At 43.6% G+C, this 25,416-nt stretch overlaps 1 protein-coding gene across 1 annotated transcript in view; it reads right to left on the reverse strand.

The window, feature by feature from the left end:
- Window positions 1–25,416, reverse strand: part of LOC120020189 (ephrin type-A receptor 3-like) — a 117,251-nt gene that overhangs the window by 16,142 nt on the left and 75,693 nt on the right. The window contains exons 12-14 of the mRNA XM_038963684.1: window positions 25,034–25,219; window positions 10,094–10,155; window positions 7,682–7,891 (exon numbers count right to left, since the gene is read on the reverse strand). Coding sequence (XP_038819612.1) covers window positions 7,682–7,891; window positions 10,094–10,155; window positions 25,034–25,219 — 458 coding nt within the window. The remainder of the gene's footprint in view (window positions 1–7,681; window positions 7,892–10,093; window positions 10,156–25,033; window positions 25,220–25,416) is intronic.

Raw genomic sequence — 25,416 nt, forward strand, 5'->3', positions numbered from 1 at the left:
GAGTTCCGCACCATGGCTGCAAGGAGTGGAAGGAATGAGGCTGCTTTACTTACCGTCTCCGAAGAGGGCTCAACAGGGAACTTCAGGCGGAGCTGGCCTGTAGAGGTTACCTTCTGGATTTAAGTCAATGCATTTATATGTCCATCTCCATCGACCACCTCATCACCGACCGCTGAAGAACTCTGCCACCCAGGAACCCGAAACATTCTCTTTATGTCATCCGGTCCGAGTCTTCCAGAACCTATGCAGTTGGGCCATGCTCCTCCCCCGTGTATCGAACGTTAAAAGCGGATCCAAAAAGGGCTCTGCCTATAGTGTGGAGCGAAGGATCTACTCAGCCATTGCCCTGTACACACCCCCCCCCCTCCCTCCACACACGGAGAGATGAGAAGGGTCCCCCTAGGCGTGTCCTTACTTTTAAATATCTCCCAGAAGCAATTCTCTTCCCAGTATTGATAACCGCGACGGGGGTTACCAAGTACGTAGAAGGCTTGAAAGATTCGGGAGTAGCAGGTAATTTTATCGATCACCAGCTAGTACAAGAGCTTGACATTGATCTAACACCTGTCACCCCTCCATTAAGGATTAACACCCTGGACGGGCAGCCATTGGGCACGGGCTTCATTACGCACCTGACACAGAGAGTCACCCTCCAGATTGGAGTCTTCCACACCGAAACCATTCAACTCATGGAACTCTCATCCCCCAAACAGCGACTCATCCTCGGACCCCCCTAGCTTTGTCATCACGACCCTGCCATCTCGTGGCAACAAGTCACTCAAATGGTTTCATTTGTCGTTCTTCCTCCCTGGCTGCGTCGGAAAAACGGACAGTTGTCTCCATCCATGTATTGATTATCGTTCCCTGAATGACGTCACGGTCAATAACCGTTTCCCTCTTCCTCTGATCCCAGCGACCCTTGAACAAGTGGGCCGCGCCAACATCTATACTAAAGTAGACCTGTGAAGTGCATATAACCTTGTCCGTATACGAAGGCAGCGCATGGAAGACGGCCTTTATCACCGCTCGAGGGCACTACGAATACCTGGTCATGCCTTATGAACGCCTCCGCCGTCTTCCAATCCTTTATGAATGAGGTTTTCCAGGATATGATCAACCGCTTTCTCATCGTCTACATTGATGACATCCTGATTTACTCCTACTCCCCGAAGGAACACATACAGCACGTGCAAAAGGTTCTTCAATGGCTCCTTGACCATAACCTTTTAGTGAAGACTGAAAAGAGTGCCTTCCATATAACCTCTGTAAGCTTCGTACTGACACCTGGAGGGGTCAGCATGGATGAGAACAAAGTCGCCACCGTAACTGGCCCAAACCCACCACCGTTAAGGAACTCCAACGTTTCATTGGGTTCTCCAACTTCTATTGCCAGTTCATTCGGAACTTCAGTTCACGGCCACTCCCCTCACTGCCCTTACCAGCCAAAAGACCCAAACCCTTCCATGGACTGATACCATCCTGACTGCGTTCAACAACTTGAAATGCCTCTTCACCTCAGCTCCTGTCCTTTGCCAACCTGATCCGACCGTTCCTTTCGCCATGGAGGTGGATGCCTCCAAAGTAGGAGCCATACTCTCTCAGCGGGTGGGAACCCCTCCCAAATCACATCCCTGTGCCTTCTTCTCCAGGACGTTATCCCCTGCTGAGAGGAATTACGATGTGGGGAACAGAGAACTCCTCGCCATCAAGCTGGCCCTTGAGTGGCGCCACTGGTTGGAGGGCGCACATCCCATCCTCGTCCTAACAGATCATCGTAATCTGAAATATATCAGAGGGGCCAAGAGGTTAAACTCCAGACAAGCCTGCTGGGCTCTCTTCACAGGCTTCCATTTTCATGTTACATACATCCCTGGAAGGAAAAATGTAAAAACTGATGCTCTCTCCCACCAGTTTGACCTTCCGACCAGTAACTCAGACCCTACACCCATTCTTCCTTCCTCTTGCATTATGGGACCGGTACAGTGGGAGGTACACGTTGCCATACAAGAAGCCCTAACCTCAGACCCGGCTCCTCTTGAGACACCAGCTGGGAAGAGTTACGTACCAGCAGCTGTTAGACCCCAACTGATGCAATGCTGTCACACGTTCTTGGGGTCAGGACATCCGGCATTACATGAACCACCGAACATCTAGCCCGGAAGTTCTGGTGGTCCTCACTGGCATCCGACGTAAGGGATTACGTACTCTCCTGTCCAGTCTGCACCCAACCCCCCCCCCCCCCCCCGGGAAGCTTCAACCTTTGCCAATCGCTCACAGACCCTGGTCCCACATAGCTGTTGACTTCATCACAGACCTTCCTGAATCGTCTGGTAACACCACCATCCTTATCATAGTAGACCGTTTTTCAAAAACGTGTTGTCTGGTTCCTCTTCCTCATCTACCTAACGCCATGGAATTGGCGGGGTGTATGTTCCAGCAGGTGTTCTGTCTGTATGGGATTCCGGAGGACATCGTCTCTGACCGCAGGCCCCAGTTTGTCTCCCGGGTGTGGCGAGCCTTCTATGACCAACTGGGGGTCACCCTCAGCCTCTCCTCCGGGTACCACCCCCAGACCAACGGGCAGACGGAACACTTGAACCAAGAAATAGGGAAGTACCACCGCCAACAATGTTCTGCCTCTCCACACGACTGGAGTCGGTATATGGCCTGGGCCGAATACACTCAGAACTCACTCATGCACTCATCCCTCCACCTTACTCCGTTTCAGTGTGTCCTTGGTTACCAACCCCCCATGTTTCCTTGGGAGGCGGAGCCTGGTACTGTCCCAGCTGTCGACGACTGGTTTCGGCGTAGTGAGCGGGTATGGGAGACCGCTCACCGGCATCTGCAGGAAGCCTCTAATACCCAGAAACGCTTTGCCGACAGACACCGCCTACCTACGCCACTCTTTCGCCCCGGACAGCGTATGGCTCTCTACCAGAGACATCCGGCTCCGCCTCCCCTGCAAAAAGTTCTGTCCTCGCTTCATTGGTCCCTTCAAGATAACCCATCGCATCAACCGTCACGTACTGCCTCCAGTTACCCCGTCAGTATAAAATCTCCTCGTCCTTCCATGTCTCTTTTAAAACCAATCAAATACAGTCCTCTTTATCCTCCAGTCTCTACATGCAGTGCGCCATACGGGCCATCCAAAGTTTCCAAACGCTTGAAAGGTCGCATCCCCTACCTAGTGGACAGGGAAGGTTATGGGCATGAAGACGGGTCCTGGGTCCCCGACCAAGACCTCCTCAAGCCAGAGATGATTTAGGCATTTCACCATAACCGTCCAGATCGTCCCACTCCCCGACCTCGGGGTCGAACCCCCCCCCCGAACAGACCCACTGGACATCAGCCTCGACGCAGAACGTCGGGTCAGTCCACCACCTCGCGAACCAGCCTGTCGGACCTCGCCCCCAAGGTAGGCGTCCACCTCTGCTCCCCCGCCCCCTCCACCCTCTGGTGCCGTTGGGTCATCAGGAGCCTCCCTGGCGGGTACTGTAAGGTTCTGCTTTTTTCTTAGTCAACCTTGTTCTTTTTCTTTGTTCTTGAACGTAGCCCTGTTTCTTTTGTATTCTGGAACGTAGCCCCGTCTTTCATTTTTGTTAATTGATTTCACCTGTGTTCGTTTCTCACCTGGTCTCATCAGCTCCCTGTTCAGTTCTTTCTGTTTGTATGGTTGTGAGGTATTGTTTGTTTTTTGACTGCCTACCTGTGTTTGACCATTGCCATTATTGTTACTCTTTGTACTATACACGTCTCAGTCAGAAATCACTCCATTGTCTACAGTTAAATGCTACAGCTCAGCTTTTAACAGGCACCAGAAAATATAACCATATTACACCTACAGGTCCTTCAGAAAGTATTCACAGTCCTTCACTTTTTCCACATTTTCTTGTGTTACATCCTGATTTTTACAACTGATTAAATTTAGTTTTTGTGTCACTGATCTACACATAATACCGCATAATGTCAAAGTGGAATTTTGTTTGTAGAACATTTTAGAAATGTTCCTATGAGCATGGTGAAGTTATTAATTACACTGGATGTTGTAGCAATATACCCAGTCACTACAAACATACAGGCGTCCTTCCCAGTTGCATGAGAGGAAGGAAACAACTCAGGGATTTCACCATGAGGCGAATGGTGACTTTAAAACAGTTACAGAGTTTAATTGCTGTGATATGAGAACAGAGGATGGATCAACTACATTATAGTTACTCCACAAAAGAAGGAAGCCAGCACAGAATACAAATATTTGAAATCATGCATCCTGTTTGCAACAAGGCACTAAAGTTATACTGCAAAAAATGAGGCAAAGCAATAAACTGTTTGTCCTGAAAAGTGTTATGTTTGGGGAAACTCCAATACAACACATTACCGAGTACCACTCTCCATATTTTCAAGCATAGTGGTTGCTGCATCATGTTATGGGTATGCTTGTAATCATTAAGGACTGAGGAGTTTTTTTTAGGATAAAAAGTAAACAGAATGGAGTTAAGCTCAGGCAAAATCCTAGAGGAAAACTTGGTTCAATCTGCTTTCGACCAGACATTGGGAGATCAATTCACCTTTCAGCACAACAATAACCTAAAACACAAGGCCAAATCTACACTGGAGTTGCTTACCAAGAAGACAGTGAATGTGGTCAAGAATTTTTTGGGACTTAAATCTACATGAAAGTCTTATGGCAAGACCTGAAAATGGTTGTCTAGCAATGATCAACAGCCAAGAAGACAGTGAAAGAAAGTGAATGTGTCCGAGTTACAGTTTAGACTTAAATCTACTTGAAAATGTATGGCACAAATGATCAACAACCAATTTGACAAAGCTTGAATTTTTTTTTAAATAATAATGGGCAAATTATGCCCAATTCAGGTGTAGAAAGCTTTTACGAGACTTACCCAGAATGACGCTGCCAATGGTGCTTCAACAAGGTTTTTTATTCTGGGGTGTGAATATTTATGTAAATGTGATATTTCTGTATTTCATGTTCAATACATTTGCTAACATTTATAAAAACATGTTTTTACTTTGTTATTACGGGCTATTGTGTGTAGATGAGTGAGATAATTATATACATTTAATCCATTTTGAATTCAGGCTGTAACACAACAAAATGTGGAATAAATCAAGGGGTGTGAATACTTTCTGAAGGCACTGTAGCTAGATATATATGCTTATCCAGTCCTTCTAGATCTGTGTGATGTGCCAAGGAGGTAGGGGGTAAGGGGTCGATCTGGCATTGGGCATTAGTATAATCTTCCTCTTTTTATCTCTGGGGCATGATGGGGCGAGGAGTAGGGGAGTGAACAGTGAGCTAGAGAGGTGAGAAAAACAGAAGCTTTTTCTCTGATAAACCTGCAATTATCCCAATGGGAGGATAAGGGGCACTGTTAGACTAACAGAGATTGACAGGCTCTTTCACACAGGATTTCTCAATCTACCTCTCTCTCTTTCTCTCACAAAAGAGGAAGGGAGTAAGGGGCAATAGGCAGGGAAGGAGTGAGGGGGGAAAATGGAAAGTAGAGAGAGTTGAAAAGGGGAAAGGCTGGTGAGTGAGGAGTAAGGGGGAGAGGGGGGGGATGAGGGTTGAGGTGAAGAAGGGTATGAGAGAGGTGAGAGAAGAAATGCATTTTCTCAGACAAACCTGCAATTACCGCATACTGGGACGACAGGGGCACTGACATGGACTGACAAGCTCTCTCCTTCTCGCAATCTCTCTCTTTCTCTCCATCTTCTCTCAGTCCCTCAACCTCACAAACATACAGTACGCTACAACATTGATAAAAATCCAATGCTTTCATTGATAATTGATACAAATCCAATCCTTTCAGATCTACAAAGGCTGTGTTTACACAGGCAGCCCAATTCTGATATTTTTTCCCAGTAATTGGTCTTTTGAAAAATCAGATCAGTGCTGAAAAAGAAAATCAGAATTGGGCTGCCTGTGTAAATGCAGCCACTGTAGATCTGAAATGATTGGATTGGGGGAAATTCCACCTAGGCCTATCAGTACAATTACCACATTGCTTATACCCAAAGCCATATATACGTAGCTACATCTACCTTAGAGTATATAGTGCATTCAGAAAGTATTCAGAACCCCTTGACTTTTTCCACATTTTGTTACATTACAGCCTTATTCTAAAATTGCTTAAATCGTTTTTTACCCTCATCAATCTACACACAAATACCCCTTAATGAGAAGGCAAAAACCGTTTTGTCGAAATTTCTGCAAATTTATAGAAAGAAAAAAACGGTGAAATATCACATTTACATAAGTATTCAGACCCTTTACTCAGTACTTTGTTGAAGCACCTTTGGCAGCGATTACAGCCTCAAGTCTTCTTGGGTATGACGCTACAAGCTTGGCACACCTGTATTTGGGGAGATTCTCCCATTCTTCTCTGCAGATCCTCTCAAGGTCTGTCAGGTTGGATGGGGAGCGCTGCTGCACAGCTATTTTCAGGTCTCTCTAGAGATGTTCGATCAGGTTCAAGTCCAGGCTCTGGCTGGGCCACTCAAGGTCGTTCAGAAACTGGTCCCAAAGCCACTCCTGCGTTGTCATGGCTGTGTGCTTAGGGTCGTTGTCTTGTTGGAAGGTGAACCTTCACCCCAGTCTAAGGTCCTGAGTGCTCTGGAGCAGGTTTTCATCAAGGATCTATTTTTACTTTGCTCCGTTCATCTTTCCCTCGATCCTGACTAGTCTCCCAGTCCCTGCCGTTGCAGAACATCCCCATAGCATGATGCTGCCACCACCATGCTTCACCGTAGGGATGGTGCCAGGTTTCCTCCAGACGTGACGCTTGGCATTCAGGCCAAAGAGTTCAATCTTGGTTTCATCAGACCAGAGAATCTTCTCTCTCATGGTCTGAGAGTCCTTTAGGAACTTTTGGTAAACTCCAAGTGGGCTGTCATGTGTCTTTTACTGAGTAGTGGCTTCCGTCTGGCCACTCTACCATAAAGGCCTGATTGGTGGTGCTGCAGAGATGGTTGTCCTTCTTGAAGGTTCTCCCATCTCCACAGAGAAACTCTGGAGCTCTGTCAGAGTGACCATCGGGTTCTTGGGGACCTTAAATGCTGCAGAAATGTTTTGGTACCCTTTCTCAGATCTGTGCCTCGACACTATCCTGTCTCGGAGCTCTATGGACAATTCCTTCGACATCATGGCTTGTTTTTTTTCCCTGGGACCTTATATACATAGGTGTGTGCCTTTCCAAATCATGTCCAATCAATTAAATGTACCACAGGTGGATTCCAATCAAGTTGTAGAAACATCTCAAGGATGACCAATGGAAAGTGGATGCACCTGAGCTCAATTTCGAGTCTCATAGCAAAAGGTCTGAATACTTATGTAAATAAGGTATTTCTCAAAACTTGTTTTCGCTTTGTAGTTATGGGGTATTGTGTGTAGATTGATGAGGAAAATACATTTTAGAATAAGGCTGTAAAGTAACAAAATGTGGGAAAAGGGAAGGGGTCTGAATACTTTCTAAATGCACTGTATGCCTATCCAGTCCTTTTATATCTTCATGAAGTGCCAAGGGGGTAAGGGTCTAACCAAATTCCAATCGCACCACCCCACCCTGTATCAGTCTAACTAGCACATTCCTTTACCTACATGTACGGTATAGTAACACATTCTCATTGACATTACATGTGTGGTATGTGTTTGTCTTACGCGTGTGGTGTATGCAGCCTCAGGGTCATCCTCCAGTACTCGGGACAGGCCGAAGTCAGACACCTTACACACCAGGTTGCTGTTGACCAGGATGTTGCGGGCAGCCAGGTCTCGGTGAACGTAGCTCATGTCAGACAGGTACTTCATGCCCGACGCGATGCCACGCAGCATGCCCACCAACTGGATCACTGTGAACTGACCGTCGTGTTTCTAACACAGAGAGAGAGAGAGGGCAAGCGAGAGAGAGAGAGAGAAAGGGGGAGAGAGGGAGAGAGAGAGAGGGAGACACTGTTGTATACAAGTTGTTTGCTGTTATATGTTTTGTCTGTGTCGTCACCGTCAACCCAGCTACAACATGCCCTTGTGGAACAATAAAGTTGATTGAATTGGCGTGAATTGAACACATACAGTATACACACATCACGCCCACACCACAGTAGGCTTACTCTGTCAATTACACCCCCCAGCCTGACGAACTCTTTTCTCCCACAATCTCAAACATCCTTCTCCACAGTTCCACTAATATACAGTAGGCTGTGTCACTGAGAACAGATCCCCACTGTACTACTCTCATTACCGCAGTACAGATACAATACTCTTTAAGTGGAGCACATTCACATCCACAATACTCTGGCTGAATGATGATGAAAACTGACACCAAAGAGGAAGAAGACAACTGACACCAAAGAGGAAGAAGACAACTGACACCAAAGAGGAAGAAGACAACTGACACCAAAGAGGAAGACGACAACTGACACCAAAGAGGAAGAAGACAACTGACACCAAAGAGGAAGAAGACAACTGACACCAAAGAGGAAGAAGACCACTCGTTCATATACACCCCCACACACACACACACACACACACACACGCACACACACACACACGCGTCGGCGATGTTCGATCTGGGTAGTCAGCATAATGACTTTCATAAATAGTGGCTTCATAAAAATCCAATATTTTTCTGAGATCAGTTTTATGGGTTATAGGTCATCCAGCTCCACCAAGGGTTACATGTGTTTCATTAGACCCCAGATCAATTAAGCATCGGTCACAAAAACAAAGCATCTCTCTCCCTCCCTCCCTCTCCCCCTCTCTCTCTCTCTCCCCCTCTCTCTCTCTCTGTCTCTCTCCCACCATATTTCTGTCTCTCTCCCCCAACCTCTCTCCCTCCCTTCGTCTCTCCAACCCCCACTCACGCCAACCCCCCCCCTTCGCCCTCATATCCCTTACTGGAAGTGCTGCTATAGGATAGAGAGAGATTGATAAAAGAGGAAGTCTGTGGGTTGAAAAGACAGAGCAATCAATCAGCATTTCACAAAACAAGACCTAATTAACTTACTCCACAGCTGCTGAAACACCGGCAGGGGATGTAGATGGATATTGCTCTGAGAGAGAGCGAGCGCTGCTGTGTGTTTGTGCGTGAGTGCGTGTGGTAGAACAGGATATTAATGTGGGATGATATTGCTGTAACGTAAAGTAGCTATAACAGGATTAAGGTCTAGTGGACGGCTACAGGAGCGGAAAGATGGACATAACACCCGTGGTCATCCACTTGTCCATCTGTGTATACCAAACCCAAATCTTGTAATGGCAGCCTTCCTCCTCTTTGTCTGAAGAGGAGGTGTAGCAGGGATCGGACCAAGACGCAGCGTAGTTGGTGCTCAACATATTTAATAATACGAACTGTGAACACTACAACAATACAAAAATAACAAAATGTGGCAAACCGATACAGTCCTAGCTGGTGCAGAGAAAACACAGAGACAGGAAACAACCACCCACAAACCCCAACACAAAACAAGCCACCTATATATGATTCCCAATCAGAGACAACACAAAACACCTGCCTCTGATTGAGAACCATATTAGGCCAAACATAGAAACAGACAAACTAGACACACAACATAGAATGCCCACCCAGCTCACGTCCTGACCAACACTAAAACAAGCAAAACACACAAGAACTATGGTCAGAACGTGACAAATCTAAACATTACTGATGTAGCGTGTGTGTGGGTTTCTAGGTTTGTGAGTAAATCCCTCCATAGGCTTTTACTGTAAATTCATCCAGTACGAATGAGGCCAGTGGGGTCGAGTGGTTCTCTTTCAGAACTGAAGGGACTCTAGTACTTTTTTACAAACACTTTCTTTTTCCTTCCATCCCTCTTTCGAACAGCAGGGATGTTTTAATACTGTAGGAGCAGCACACGCTGACCTTCAGAGAGGAACAATGAGAGTGTAGTACAGGAACAATGAGAGTATAGTGTGTGTGTGTGTGTGTGTGTGTGTGTGTGTGTGTGTGTGTGTGTGTGTGTGTGTGTGTGTGTGTGTGTGTGTGTGTGTGTGTGTGTGTGTGTGTGTGTGTGTGTGTGTGTGTGTGTGTGTGTGTGTGTGTTAACACAAACTAACCTTCAGGAAGGTATCCAGGGATCCATTCTCCATGAACTCTGTGATGATCATCACTGGCTTACCTGAGGACCGAGAGAAAAACACATGGACATTTATACACAGAACACAACACAGATATACTGGCTCACCTGAGGACCGAGAGAAAAACACATGGACATTTATACACAGAACACAACACAGATATACTGGCTCACCTGAGGACCGAGAGAAAAACACATGGACATTTATACACAGAACACAACACAGATATACTGGCTCACCTGAGGACCGAGAGAAAAACACATGGACATTTATACACAGAACACAACACAGATATACTGGCTCACCTGAGGACCGAGAGAAAAACACATGGACATTTATACACAGAACACAACACAGATATACTGGCTCACCTGAAGACCGAGAGAAAAACACATGGACATTTATACACAGAACACAACACAGATATACTGGCTCACCTGAGGACCGAGAGAAAAACACATGGACATTTATACACAGAACACAACACAGATATACTGGCTCACCTGAGGACCCGAGAGAAAAACACATGGACATTTATACACAGAACACAACACAGATATACTGGCTCACCTGAGGACCGAGAGAAAAACACATGGACATTTATACACAGAACACAACACAGATATACTGGCTCACCTGAGGACCGAGAGAAAAACACATGGACATTTATACACAGAACACAACACAGATATACTGGCTCACCTGAGGACCCGAGAGAAAAAGCATGGACATTTATACACAGAACACAACACAGATATACTGGCTTACCTGAGGACCGAGAGAAAAACAGATGGACATTTATACACAGAACACAACACAGATATACTGGCTCACCTGAGGACCGAGAGAAAAACACATGGACATTTATACACAGAACACAACACAGATATACTGGCTCACCTGAGGACCGAGAGAAAAACACATGGACATTTATACACAGAAGACAACACAGATACATACTACAGAGAGATGATGGCAAGAAGGTAGAGCCAGGAGAAGTTAGTCGTCACAGCGGAGACCAACCTCATTCACTCTTTCTCCCACACACACCTCAACCCATCTCTCTCCTCCACCTCTCCCTCTCTCTCTGGGGTACAGCATGGCATGTTGTCATCATTCACAGTGACAGCTTCTAATCAGGGCCATGCATAAACGTCAGGAGATAATTACTATGGGCCAATCCACCAGGGTGTGTGTGCAGGGGGCCGTCTTGAGATCTCATGAATTCTGATCAGCCTCTTGGGATCGAGGGGGAAAGGGACAGGGGGGACGGACGAAGGGAGGGGGAACATGAACACCTGTATGTGTGATGAGGGGCGGGGGGAAGGGGGTGGAGGCAGGGGGTAGTCAATGTGATTGATTGACAGGTCTAGTTCCCCGCCTGGCACCTGGTGGGGCTTACAAATGACGAACAAAGTACCCCCATACGCAGGCACCCCACTGCTTTACATGACCCCGTACCCGCGACCCCCCCCAGGGAGAGAGGAAAGAGAGCGAGAGAGAAGGGAGGAGAGAGGAAAGAGAGAGAAGGGAGGAGAGAGGAAAGAGAGAGAGAGAGAAGGGAGGAGAGAGGAAAGAGAGAGAGAGAGAAGGGAGGAGAGAGGAAAGAGAGAGAGAGAGAAGGGAGGAGAGAGGAAAGAGAGAGAGGGAGGAGAGAGGAGGAGATGAGTGACAGGGAAAGAGGAGGGTGAAGGGTGAGATCAGGACGAGAGCGGAGAGGTATGGGGGGAATATGGTTGTCAGGGGTGAGGGGAGAGTAGGAAGAGTACGGAGAGAGAAATAAAGGAGAAGGTCAGCGAGATGGGTGAGGAATGAGGGGGAGCCGGGGGGTGAGGGAGGCAGGAGGATAAGGTTGTCAGGGGAGGTCGGTAACAACACTAGGGAGTCCTACAGTACAGCTCTATACTGGGTAAAGACGGTGATACATCACCCTAAATGAAATCACTATCTCACTGAGATAAATGCCACACACACACACACACACACTGATAAATGCCTATCCTAACCCTCACCCCCAGCAGAGGAAAATCCAATTCCCTTCCACTTTTATCCCTTAGACTAATGTGGCTGTCAGAGAGGACACCGCTACCAGAGATGAGGCCAGAGGGTGTGTGTGTGTTTGTGTGTGTGTGTGTGTGTGTGTGTGTGTGTGTGTGTGTGTGTGTGTGTGTGTGTGTGTGTGTGTGTGTGTGTGTGTGTGTGTGTGTGTGTGTGTGTGTGTGTGTGTGTGTGTGTGTGTGTGTGTGTGTGTCTGTGTGTGTGTGTCTGTGTGTGTGTGTGTATGTGTCTGTGTGTGTGTATTGCATGGTGAGCATGGGGACAGCACTGCGACAGCCATCTGATTTCGAGGCTGTCCTGCGGAGAAGTGTGTGTGTGTGTGTGTGTGTGTCCTGTGACTGCTCTATCAAAGGCACCAATGAAAGGGTCTGTGGGATTGATCCGTACCAAAGGGGGGGGGGGGGGGGGGGGGGGTCTGACAGCTCACAGCCGGCCCCTCTGACCTAACAGACAGACAGACAGACAGACAGACATGTGTGTGTGTGTATGTGTGAGAGTGACAGAAAGACGGACTGACAGGCAGGCAGACAGACAGGATACTGTGATAGAAGGAGCGCACGGTTTGAACAAATAATTACAATATAATCTCATTGAATGAAGGTTAACGACGCTCTATTTCTCTGGGTAAGCGTGCGAAGTAAAGAGCTTCCCTAACTAGAAAGAGAATGGGGCGAGTGTTTTCACTGTGTTTGTCTACTCTGACCGCTTGAGAAAACGCCACTGTTCAGTTCAGCAGTCCAGACCGTCCTTCATTCATTTAGACCATGCCATTATCCTATTGGTCTGTAACTCCTGTGCTATCTGAAGTCTCCATCTGGACTTCCACCATGGAGAATTAGCCTGACAAGATGGCAGGGGGTTAGCACCAAACCACACACACACTCCCCTCTGTCCATCTATCTATCTGTTTATCTCTCCCTCCCTCTGTTGCTCTGCTCCCAGACAATAGACCCCGTTGACCACGGCTCGGAGACGGAGTCACATGCCACACGTGCGTGTACGTGCGCGTTCACGCACACATACACACAGGGTCAGGTTGCCACATTTAGCCTCTCTCTCAATGCCTGTCTGCTGTGTTAACAAATAAAGCCCTGCGCTTAATATACTACGGAAACACATTCAATTCAGCCGGGCCGAAATAAAGAGACATTCGTTAAGATTAACAAGTGCAGAGAGTGACTTCAAGCCCACAGAGCGAACTTGGTTTTAGATGAGTTGTGTGTAGCTTTGATTTCATAATGACTGTACAAAACATTAAGAACACCTGCTCTTTCCATGACACACACTGACCAGGTGAATCCAGCTGAAAGCTATGATCCCTTATTGAATCCACTTCCATCAGTGTAGATGAAGGGGGGGAGACAGGTTAAATAATTATTTTTATGCCTTGAGACAAGTGAGACATGGATTGTGTATGTGTGCCATTCAGAGGGTGAATGGGCAAGATAAAATATTAAGTGCCTTTGAACAGGGTATGATAGTAGGTGCCAGGCACACCGGTTTGTGTCAAGAACTGCAACGCTGCTGGGGTTTTCACACTCAACAGTTTCCTGTGTGTATTCAAGAATGGTCCACCACCCAAATGACATCCAGACAACTTTTTTTTTTTTTTTTTTTTTTTTTTGGGGAGGATCAGCTTAATATTGCGGAAAGAATGTTGCTTCCAATGTAATTGTCTGCATCATTTCCAATCCCCCATATTTTTTTGGGTAAATATATATATCCATACACGCATGCATACATATATACATATATACATACACATACCTATATAGACATACATACTTTTTTAAAGAATATACCTTTATTATTATTCCCCGCAACCCTACCACCGCTCCCCCAATTGGAGTAAACTAATAAACACTTCTGCTTTTACCTTCAATTTATACATCTTATACCTATTTTACAGACACAGACTACTTTATAATAGTTCTCTCTTGTTTGTTCTTAGTCCTTCCTCTATTTCTGTTGTCCATCCAATTTTATTTCCACTTGTAACTGTGCTATTTCACAAAAGCTCCGCACCTATACACATTTCACAGATCCCGTATGCCCTACATTGTTTATCTTGTTATTAGTCCCACCCTTCAGTTCCACTCAACCCTTCCCATCTATCTTCCAACATCATCCATTTCGGATTTTTATTTGCCATATATTTTTCAACTGTGCTGTGATGCTTCACAAAAGATTTGAACCTTCCTATTCTCATAGCTTCTACAGATTGTAAATTAAAAATAAACATTTTTGCTAAAATAATTATTATATTATTGATTGATTGACTATGGCTTTTCAAATCCCCCAGTATTGCTATCTGTAGCGTTAGTTCTAGGCAAATGTTGCAATTCTTCAGCCATTCCTGGACCTGTGACCAAAAACGAGCTACATATGGACAATACCAAAATAAATGATCTAATGACTCTGCCTCCTCACAACAGAATCTGCAGAGCTGGGAAGATTGTATACCCCATATATATAACATTCTATTAGTTGCAAGAATTTTGTACAGTAATTTAAATTGAAAAATTCGAAGTTTTGAATCCGGCGTTGTTTTGCGTATCAATTCATAAACCATGTGCCATGGAATGGGTACATCGAAAATCTCTTCCCAACTATTTTGCAATTTATATGGCACAGCTGTCAGTTTTTTGGTCCTTAAATGAAATTGGTATATGTTTTTATTTATCACACTTTTCTTTAACCATTTATGTTCTTTAATACAGGGCCGACATACAAGTTCCTTACTTTTTTCCCCTTCTACTTGCCTCTTCCATTTTTGTGGTAATGCTGCAATTAATTGGTTGTAATTTTGGGTAGAGCAGACATTTCCATATGTCTGTGTTAGCTGCATGTGTGACATAACTCCACCAGTCCTATTTATGATATCATTCACAAAAATTATACCTTTTTTAAACATTTCTTCGATAAATACAGTTTTTTTATCAATTACTATATTTGAATTTAACCACAATATTTGTTGTACTATTTGTTCCGTCCTTTCAGGTGGATTAAACTGAAATTGCAACCAACTTTCTAAGGCTTGTTTAAAAAATAAGGATATTTTGGAGATTATTTCCTTTTCAAACAACCGAAAGTGAGCAGGTGTAATCTGAATAAAGGGAAAAAGGCCCTTCTTGAACATAGGATGAGACATTCGTACCAATTTACTAGAGAACCAGTTTGGATTTAAGTATAACTTTTGTATGACTGATGCCTTTAGTGAGAGGTCTAATGCTTTAATATTTAATAATTTCTGCCCTCCGAATTCATATTCGTTATATAAATAGGCCCTTTTAATTTTATCTGGCTTGCCGTTCCAAATAAAATGGAATATTTTTTGTTCATATAATTTAAAAAGCAGGTCACTAGGTGTAGGCAAAACCATAAGCAAATAGGTAAACTGTGATATGACTAAAGAGTTAATCAGGGTGATTTTTCCACAAATAGACAAGTATTTTCCTTTCCATGGTAGCAAGATCTTATCTATTTTTGCTAACTTTCTATAAAAATTTATTGGAGTGAGATCATTTCTTTCTTTTGGGATTTTTATACCGAGTATGTCCACATCTCCGTCAGACCATTTAATTGGTAAACTACATGGCAATATAAAATGTGTATTTTTTAGTGATCCAATACGTAATATGGTACATTTATCATAATTTGGTTTTAATCCAGAGAGGATAGCAAAGGTATCTAGATCCTCTATGAGGCCGTGGAGAGACTCTAGTTGTGGTTTTAAAAGAAAACATGAATCATCAGCGTACAATGACACCTTAGTTTTTAAGCCACGGATTTCTAATCCATTAATATTAATGTTTGATCTAATTTTAACAGCTAACATTTCGATGGCAATAATAAATAGATATGCCGATAGTGGACAACCTTGTTTTACTCCTCTAGATAGTTTAAAACTTTCTGAGATGTAGCCATTATTTACTATTTTACACCTAGGGTTACTATACATAATTTTAACCCATTTTATAAGAGATTCCCCAAAATTGAAATATTCTAGGCATTTATATATAAACTCCAGTCGTACTTTATCAAAAGCCTTTTCAAAATCAGCTATGAAAACCAGACCTGGTGTCCCCGATATTTCATAGTGTTCTATTGTTTCCAGTACTTGCCTTATATTATCTCCAATGTATCGTCCATGTAAAAAACCTGTCTGATTAGGATGAATAATATCTGACAAAACTTTTTTTATTCTATGCGCCAAGCATTTTGATAGGATTTTTGCATCACAACACTGAAGTGTAAGAGGTCTCCAATTTTTTAATTGGACTGGATCTTTATATATACCACTTGGGTCCTGTTTCAGTAATAACGATATCAGACCTTCTTGTTGCGTGTCTGATAATCTACCATTTATATAGGAGTGGTTAAAACAAGCTAATAATGGTCCTTTGAGTATATCAAAAAAAGTTTTGTATACTTCCACTGGTATGCCATCCAGCCCTGGAGTTTTCCCATCCTTAAAGGCCCCAATTGCATCAAGCAGTTCCTCCTCTGTAATTTGGCCTTCACATGAGTCTTTCTGTACAGATGTTAATTTTACATTATTAATAGGAAAAAAATCCATACAATTAGTTTCAGTTAGTGGAGATGGAGGAGCCTGAAACGAAAACATATTCTTAAAGTACTTTACTTCCTCTTTCAAAATATCATTTGGTGAATCATGCGTGACTCCATCATTTGTAACAAGTTTTAATACATTTTTTTTGGTAGCATTTCTATATTGAAGATTGAAAAAGAATTTGGTGCATTTTTCCCCATATTCCATCCAGTTCGCTTTATTTTTATAATATATTACACTGGATCTTTCTTGAATAAGTTCCTCCATTTCTTTTTGTTTTTCCTCTAACTTATTCTGTGCCTCTATGGTACCGTTTTTATTGCTATCTAACTGTACTGTTAGTCCTTCAATTTCCTTTGTTAATATGGACTCTTTTGATCTAAATTCCCTTTGTTTTATAGATGAGTACTGTATTGCATGGCCTCTAAAGGCACACTTAAAAGTGTCCCATACAATAAGGGGATCTGCTGTACCTATGTTATGTCTGAAAAAGTCAGTTATAAAATCTTCTGTCCTAGTTCTAAACAATTTATCATCTAGTAGACTTTGATTAAATTTCCAATATCCTCGCCCACGTGGAAATTCTGTAAGAGAAATATATATGCCAATTATGTGATGATCCGACCGCATTCTGTCCCCTATCAACACTTTTTTAACTTTTGGTGCCAGAGAGAATGGTATAAGAAAGTAGTCAAGACGACTAGCTTGATTCAGCCTCCGCCATGTATATCTCACTAAATCAGGGTATTTAAGTCTCCATATATCCACTAATTCCAATATATCCATGACATTCATGATTTCCTTAAGTGCCTGAGGGTGATAGTTTGTAGTGTGATTTCCTTTCCGGTCTATAGAGGTATTTAAGACCGTATTAAAATCTCCCACTATAATAATAGAGTCTAGTGTTGCTTGTAGAGTTGATAAATTCTTATATATATTTTCAAAGAAGCTTGGATCATCATTATTCGGACCGTATAGGTTAACAAGCCATATTTGTTTATTGTCCAATAACATATTTAAAATAATCCATCTACCTTGAGGATCTGTTTGGACAATTTGCACATTTGGATCAAAATTATTGTTAATTAAAACCATCACCCCTTTTGAATTTCTTTGCCCATGGGAGAAATATATTTTGCCCCCCCAGTTCTTTTTCCACAAAACTTCATCTAAAATTGTTGAATGGGTTTCCTGTAAACAATAGATATTATAATCCTTCTCTTTTAGCCAGGTAAATACTGATCGTCTTTTCTTATTATCTGCTAAGCCATTACAATTGTAACTGGCTATACTTATTTCACCACTTACCATAATGAGACACACCTTTCATTCTTTTAATCAGAATATATTTTTGTAAACGTACTATTAAAAAGTAACATAATGATTGAGTGTCTATATAGTTGTACCATGATATTTGCATTTCTACTAAGTAAACCTCCAATTGGTCCCTACTATTCCACCCGCTAAAAGGCCTCATCTCGAGATGGCTTGTCATCCCAATGCCCGGCAGACCACCCTCGACCCCCTGTATCCCATAGCCCTGAACCGACTGGGATCCATTCTTTGAAAAGAGCATACAGTGCCATTTACCGAATTGAAGTAGATCAATTGCCATATGCATTTCCATTGCCCTCACCTCGATTTGTATTATATATATCTGTGGATCATCCTCTATTGTCCCTAACATCTTTTACTTCTTCCTTCGCAACAGTTGTGGGATACACACATACACCCACACACACTCAGCCCTTACCCCCACACAACCATAAGCTCACTTTCTCAACAATTGCACCATCCCAGAGCTCAACTCAAGATGGGTCATGATTTACAAATGCACTTGCAGTTGCAGCTACATGAGAAGGCCTGCAAGACCGCACAAAAAATGAGCAAAAATTGAGAGATTTATTTACCATTGTCACATCCTAGATAATGGAGGTCAAATGTACACCTTATTCCTGAAACACCCACAATACGGCCACCCGTCATGACCATGTCCCCACGCATCTCCATGCAGTCCGACTTTGATTTTGTGCCGCCAGGGCCACAATAATATACCCCCTCTCTGAATGTCCGAGTGTAAAGTATATCCATCATCTGAACAACATTGAAAGCCCTCTCATACCCGGCTCACAGCAATACATTGGCTCTGGGATATGCAACCATTTCCTTACTCACTCACTCAACTTTCCAAACATAACAAATAAAATAAAAAATAAACACAAACCATACCATCCACACATACTGTGCCTTCTGTTTACTTAGTTTTTATCTTCACTATGTTGAATTAGTGCTTGTGTGTTCAATTAGTTATATGTGAAGATTTATAGAAAAGCTATATTTTTTATTGTATTGTTACAATCAGTAACCGGGCTTGAATTGTGTTTATTTCCCTCGTCTATGAGAACTTTGTAATTTTTAAAATAACCATGGAGTAGTCTTTGTGTCTCTGAACAACTGGTTATCAATATATAGTTTATCAACGACGAGAGCTACTCGTTTCGCTTTTAATCTATTTTCTTTGAAAATTGGATACAGAACTTTGCGCCGTTCTGCAATTTCCTTCGGAAACTGATCATTCATGCCAATTTTGGTCCCAGCAAGTCTTTTACCCAGGCTTTTAACCATTATTTTATCTTTAAATGAAGCAAATTTGGCAACGATTGGGCGTTCGTACCTCTGCCCTCTCTGTCCGAAGCGGTGAACGCGTTCAAGTTGGATTTTGTCGATAACTTCGTGTGGAATCTGAAGCGCTGTAAGGAGGAACTCTCTAACTATAGATTCAGGAACTTCTCCTTCTTTTTCTTGGATACCTGTAAGTACCAAATTCTCTCTCATGGATCTAGTTTGTATGTCTAGTAAGGTTTCCTTCAGAACGGTGTTCTCCTTTTTAATTCCATTCATTTCGGTTTCAATCTTATTGACTGTCCCTTTTAGCGCGTGTGTTTGCTTCTCCAATGTCGCAGCTTTTTCATCACTCATCTCTAGGCTTGCCTTGAACTCTTTTATATCCTTACTAACTAATTCAAGTATACCCAGTTTGTCATTTATTGATTTTAACAGATCGGTTTCGACCTTTACCATTCCCGGTGGTGAGAATATTAAATCATCAGTGTCTGTAGAAGAGTCACGTTTTCGTTTTGTAATCGGTTCCCCTGTCTTACTCTCCGTCATGTTTGGTTGTTGCCTGTTTTCGTAATATTTGTCGATAAATGTCTCTAGTTTTAGGATTTGTTTTGTGTTATTGTCCAGATTGAAGGTTATCACTCACCAGATTAAGTAGTGCTAATATTTTAGTCTAATTTAGCAGATATTTCGAATATTATGTTTTATCTTGAGGTGCTCTACATAAATCCCTTCAGTCCGCCATTACCCTTACGTTACCTTTACGTCATGACCAGAGTGACTTGAATAGGAACTGAATCTCTGCATCCCTCTCTTCCAGACAACTTGACACAGCGGTGGGAAGTATTGGAGTCAACATGGGCCAGCATCCCTGTGGAAGGCTTTCGAACCTTGTAGAGTCCATGCCCTGACAAATTGAGGCTATTCTGAGGGAAGGTATTCTTAATAATTTGTACACTCAGTGTATATGCTTCTAGGGCCAGTCCAGTTTCTAACTCAGAGTGGTAATACAGCTGTAGCTGTTGTAACCGCCTCCCCCATACAGAGCCTTTTCCTACGCGAGTGCGTCAGTAAACGAGCACCCGGCAGCAACAAAGAGCTCTGATGATCAGGACTAAAGGATAGCACTCAGCTTCGATAGGACACATAGACGTTCATGGAGACTGCAGCACTGGTAAATAAACTGTGTGTTGGGTCTATTGGTGTGAATATGTGATATGACTGAGAAAGAGAGGTGTCCTCTCAAATCAAATTAAAAATCATATTGGTCACGTACACATATTTTTTATTTTTTTATTTCACCTTTATTTAACCAGGTAGGCAAGTTGAGAACAAGTTCTCATTTACAACTGCGACCTGGCCAAGATAAAGCAAAGCAGTGCGACAAAAACAACAACACAGAGTTACACATAAACAAACATACAGTCAATAACACAATAGAAAAATCTATGTACATTGTGTGCAAATGTAGAAGAGTAGGGAGGTAAGTCAATAAATAGGCCATAGAGGTGAAATAATTACAATTTAGCATTAACACTGGAGTGATAGATGTGCAAGTAGAGATACTGGGGTGCAAAATAGCAAGAAGGTAAATAACAATATGGGGATGAGGTAGTTGGGTGTGCTATTTACAGATTGGCTGTGTACAGATACAGTGATCGGTAAGCTGCTCTGACAGCTGATGCTTAGTTAGAGAGGGAGATATAAGACTCCAGCTTCAGCTTGATTTTTGCAATTCGTTCCAGTCATTGGCAGCAGAGAACTGGAAGGAAAGGTGGCCAAGGGAAGTGTTGGCTTTGGAGATGACCAGTGAAATATACCTGCTGGAGCGCGTGCAACGGGTGGGTGTTGCTATGGTGACCAGTGAGCTGAGATAAGGCAGGGCTTTACCTAGCAAAGACTTATAGATGACCTGGAGCCAGTGGGTTTGGCGACAAATACGTAGTGAGGGCCAGCCAACGAGAACATACAGGTCGCAGTGGTGGGTAGTATATGGGGCTTTGCTGAGTAGAGTGCTGGAGGCTATTTTGTAAATGACATCGCCGAAGTCAAGGATCGGTAGGATAGTCAGTCTTACGAGGGTATGTTTGGCAGCATGAGCGAAGGAGGCTTTATTTGCGAAATCTTCTTGACCTGCACTGTTGGTTAAGGGCTTGTAAGTAAGCATTTCACAATACCCAGTTCAAAGGCACTTAAAATCGTTTGTCTTGCCAATTCATCATCTGAATGGCAAACATACACAATCCATGTCTCAATTGTCTCAAGGTTTAAAAATCCTTCTTTAACCTGTCTCCTCCCCTTCATCTACACTGATTGAAGTGGATTTAACAGTTGACATCGACAAGGGATCACTGTGTCCAGTATGAGGGAAGTTAGAGGTTGTTTCGCGAGCCAATGCTAACAAGCGTTAGCGTAATGACTGGAAGTCTACGGCTATCTGCTAGCATGCTAGCAGTTACCATAGACTTCCAGTCATTATGCTAACGCTAGTAAGCAATTATGCTAACACTAGCAAGCAACTTGTGCTAATGCTAGTTAGCAATTTCCTTCAAACTGCACGCAGAGACATAAAAATGGTATCCACGAGTTCACCCGACTCTGGGGAAGTAGAGAAAGGGCCTCATTGCCAAAATCCCGAAGTATCCCTTTAAGAGTGTGTAGGTCGATGTGTGTATCTGTGTGTGATGCCCAGTGCTCCAGAGCTAGTTCATTTGCAGTAGGGTGGTGAGCAGGCTTGCAGATTGACTATTGATCTTCTGCCAGGTGTGAGAGCAGCAGAGTGTAAAATGGATCCAGGAGTTTTATGTTTTAACAGCTCTTCATTAACGCATGCTTTTAACGAGAGACCTGGCCTCCTATTGCTTCTCTGAACCTGATACGCCACCGGGCTCCTCTATTTACTGTGTGTGTTCCAGCTTCAGAAACATAGGGAATGTTAAACAGGAGATGGTAACTGGGTCTAGATGAAGATGAAGGGGTTTTAACTAAACGACGCATAATATGTTTAACAGGGTGTGGATCTCTCTTTTTGTATGGCTGGAGGGGCATAACGAGAGCGAGGGGAACACATCAAATCTCCAATAAATTCACCACACAAAAGAGTGTTTAAACTCACATTGTCCCTCACACAAAGGAGAGCCTCCAAACTAATAACTACTTTCCCTAAATAGAGGATAACAGATTAGGGGAGAGATGGGAGCAGCCCTCACCCAAGTGCTGAGAGAGAATGCATTAGATGGATAGTGGGCAGATGAAATGACGAGGTGCGCCTAATTGATGGTTTTCCAGATGAGCTGATTGCCCGGAGCGATTGTGTGAGGCGCATAAAGGGGAGGATAAAGAGATAACTGGAGGGATGGGAGAGAGATAAAAGGACGGAGGGAGAGAGATAGGGAGAGCGCACGCGGCACTTTCCCCCCGATGCGCGGAGAGACGGAGGAAATAAAGGTCTACTTTCCTCTCCTCGTTGTCTGTGTGAGCAGCATTTCCATTTGCATAACAATGGCAGCAATCAGAGAGAGACAGGCAGGGTGTTATTAGAATAGCAGGACAGCGGGATGGGAGGCTCTTGGGGTTTAAAGTGGGTATAATGAGAACACACACACACTTTCCTACACACGGGGACACACGCACACACACCCTCGCTCATAACCACACACAAAGGAACAAGTATGTACTCCATGAATGCAAAATGCATGAACTAATATGGCCTGTTATAGAAAACTCACATGGACTGAAATGGACAGAGAGAGAGAGAGTCATACGCGCCGGCCTGGAGGTACACACGCAGAAAAACACGTGGCACACACCCCTGAGCCCCATGTGAGCGGTCAGCGGTGGTGATTAGAGTGTATGAGGTGTGAAGGGACCAGCTGGGACTGTCTGAAGGGCTGGAGGAGTTATATCGACCCGCCTCTCTCACCTCTCACCCCCCCACGCACTCACACCCTGGGCTGTGACCTGTGAAATTGCTGCTCAGCTGTAGTACTATATCTGTGTTTCGATGGCTTTTCTAAATCGTCTCTAAAGACACACATACATATACACATCCCAGGCACACACTTACTCTATTCCCCCACGAAAGGCAATGAATAATATTCATTAAAAAATATTCTCCATGCTACATCCGCCAAATGAACTTTGGTATTTCTATCGTGGGTATGTGTATATTTCTGTGTGTGTGTGTGTGCACAGGTGTGTGCTTAGTGAGTGTGTGTGTGTGTGTGTGTGTGTGCTCAGCTTATGTTTCACAATGCATTAAAATGTTACTTCTGAGAGGAAAGAGCAGCAATTACCAACATGTGCCTGTGGAAATGAAAAGCAAATCTGATTTACTCTGCTAATAGTTCTACAAACCGCTCCAACCCAGCCAAGCAAAGGTCAAAATTACCATCTCATATTACCATATGAGACCGAGAAAGAGCGAGAGAGAGAGAGGAGCGAGAGAGGGGGAGAGAGAGCGAGAGAGAGGAGAGAGAAGAGAGAGTGCAAAGAAAAGAGGAAATACAAATTAATAAGAAATTCAGAGGGAATTTCAGCATTGATATGCACGTTGCTGAATATTCATGAAGCTAAAAAACACATCCAATTAACTCTGTGAAATATTAATATTCATGATGTGGGTCATGCATATGCATTTGTTCTTTTGTTGCGTGACCTAGGTGCCACTGAACAGTGGCGTGCGGTGGGGCTGTTTTTGAATACTGACTATGACGCCGGGGTGATGGGGGAGCGGGGGGGGGGGGGGATTAATGTTTATCTTTCTGTCTCTCTATCTGCTGGTCTGACTGTCTCTCGCTTTGATTCCCTCTTTCTGTTTCTCTCCATTAGAAATCTAGAGCAACATTGTGCGAGGCCAAGTTACCATCAGCTTGTAATAGCAGACAGGCATTTCTATCCGGTGACATTCATGTATACTTCTAGGGTACTATAAGGTACTACAGGCTCAGCATGTCAGTGCAGATACAACATACACTCTTACGTAACCGATGCATGGTAAAATAAATACTGTGCTGAGCTAAGTGTTTGGAAATGATAGTGCACGATTTGACAACAAGCGAGCTGGTGTTCTTCATATGCCGCCTAATGTGTTTGTACTGTATGTCTTCGGAAGATGGAGAGAAAATGATGAGAAATTAGAAACAAACAAAAACGAATGGAAGAAAGTAATAATGAAACTGATGTGCTCTAATGGAGAGAGAGAGAGAGAGAGAGAGAGCACAGAGAGAGAGAGAGAGAGAGAGAGAGAGAGAGAGAGCGAGATAGGGATCTGTTATGAGGCTTGTTCAACCCTGTCTCTGTATTTCTGTATCACCTGTCACATCCAAACACACTCTCGCTAATGTAATAACAAGCACAAGTAAACACGTGCCCCTTCTACACACGTATACACACACTCACAAACAGACACGTCAAAAGCACGGGCTGCCATGGTAACTGGAGCCTTTATCTGATCCAGGGTCGAGTCTGATTCTCATGAACAGAACCGCTCTGCTGTCTCTCTCACACACAGGTACGTGACACACAAACATATTCGCACACAATTCATGATCCAAAACAAACATTAACCACACGGTTTGCAGATCTGAAGGGATGGAATAGGTGAAATATATATGGCGATGGAAAATCTCTGCTCGGATTTGTTAAAGTAGCCGTCAATCACTCACATCGTGTGACCACGCCCTCCAGTCTGATGATGTTTGGGTGGTCGAACTGTCCCATGATGCTGGCCTCAGAGAGGAAGTCCCGCCTCTGTTTGTCAGAGTATCCTGCCTTCAGACTCTTTATGGCCACGTAGATCTCCCTCTTTCCCTGGAGACGCAGACGGCCACTACACACCTCCCCAAACTCACCTACAACACACACAGACACACACACACAGTATAAATAACTACACATCTCCCCAAACTCACCTACAACACACACAGACACACACACACAGTATAAATAACTACACACCTCCCCAAACTCACCTACAACACACACAGACAGTATAAATAACTACACACTTCCCCAAACTCACCTACAACACACACAGTATAAATAACTA

The sequence above is a fragment of the Salvelinus namaycush genome, chromosome 25 (genome assembly GCF_016432855.1).
Source record: "Salvelinus namaycush isolate Seneca chromosome 25, SaNama_1.0, whole genome shotgun sequence".
Classification (NCBI taxonomy): domain Eukaryota; kingdom Metazoa; phylum Chordata; class Actinopteri; order Salmoniformes; family Salmonidae; genus Salvelinus; species Salvelinus namaycush.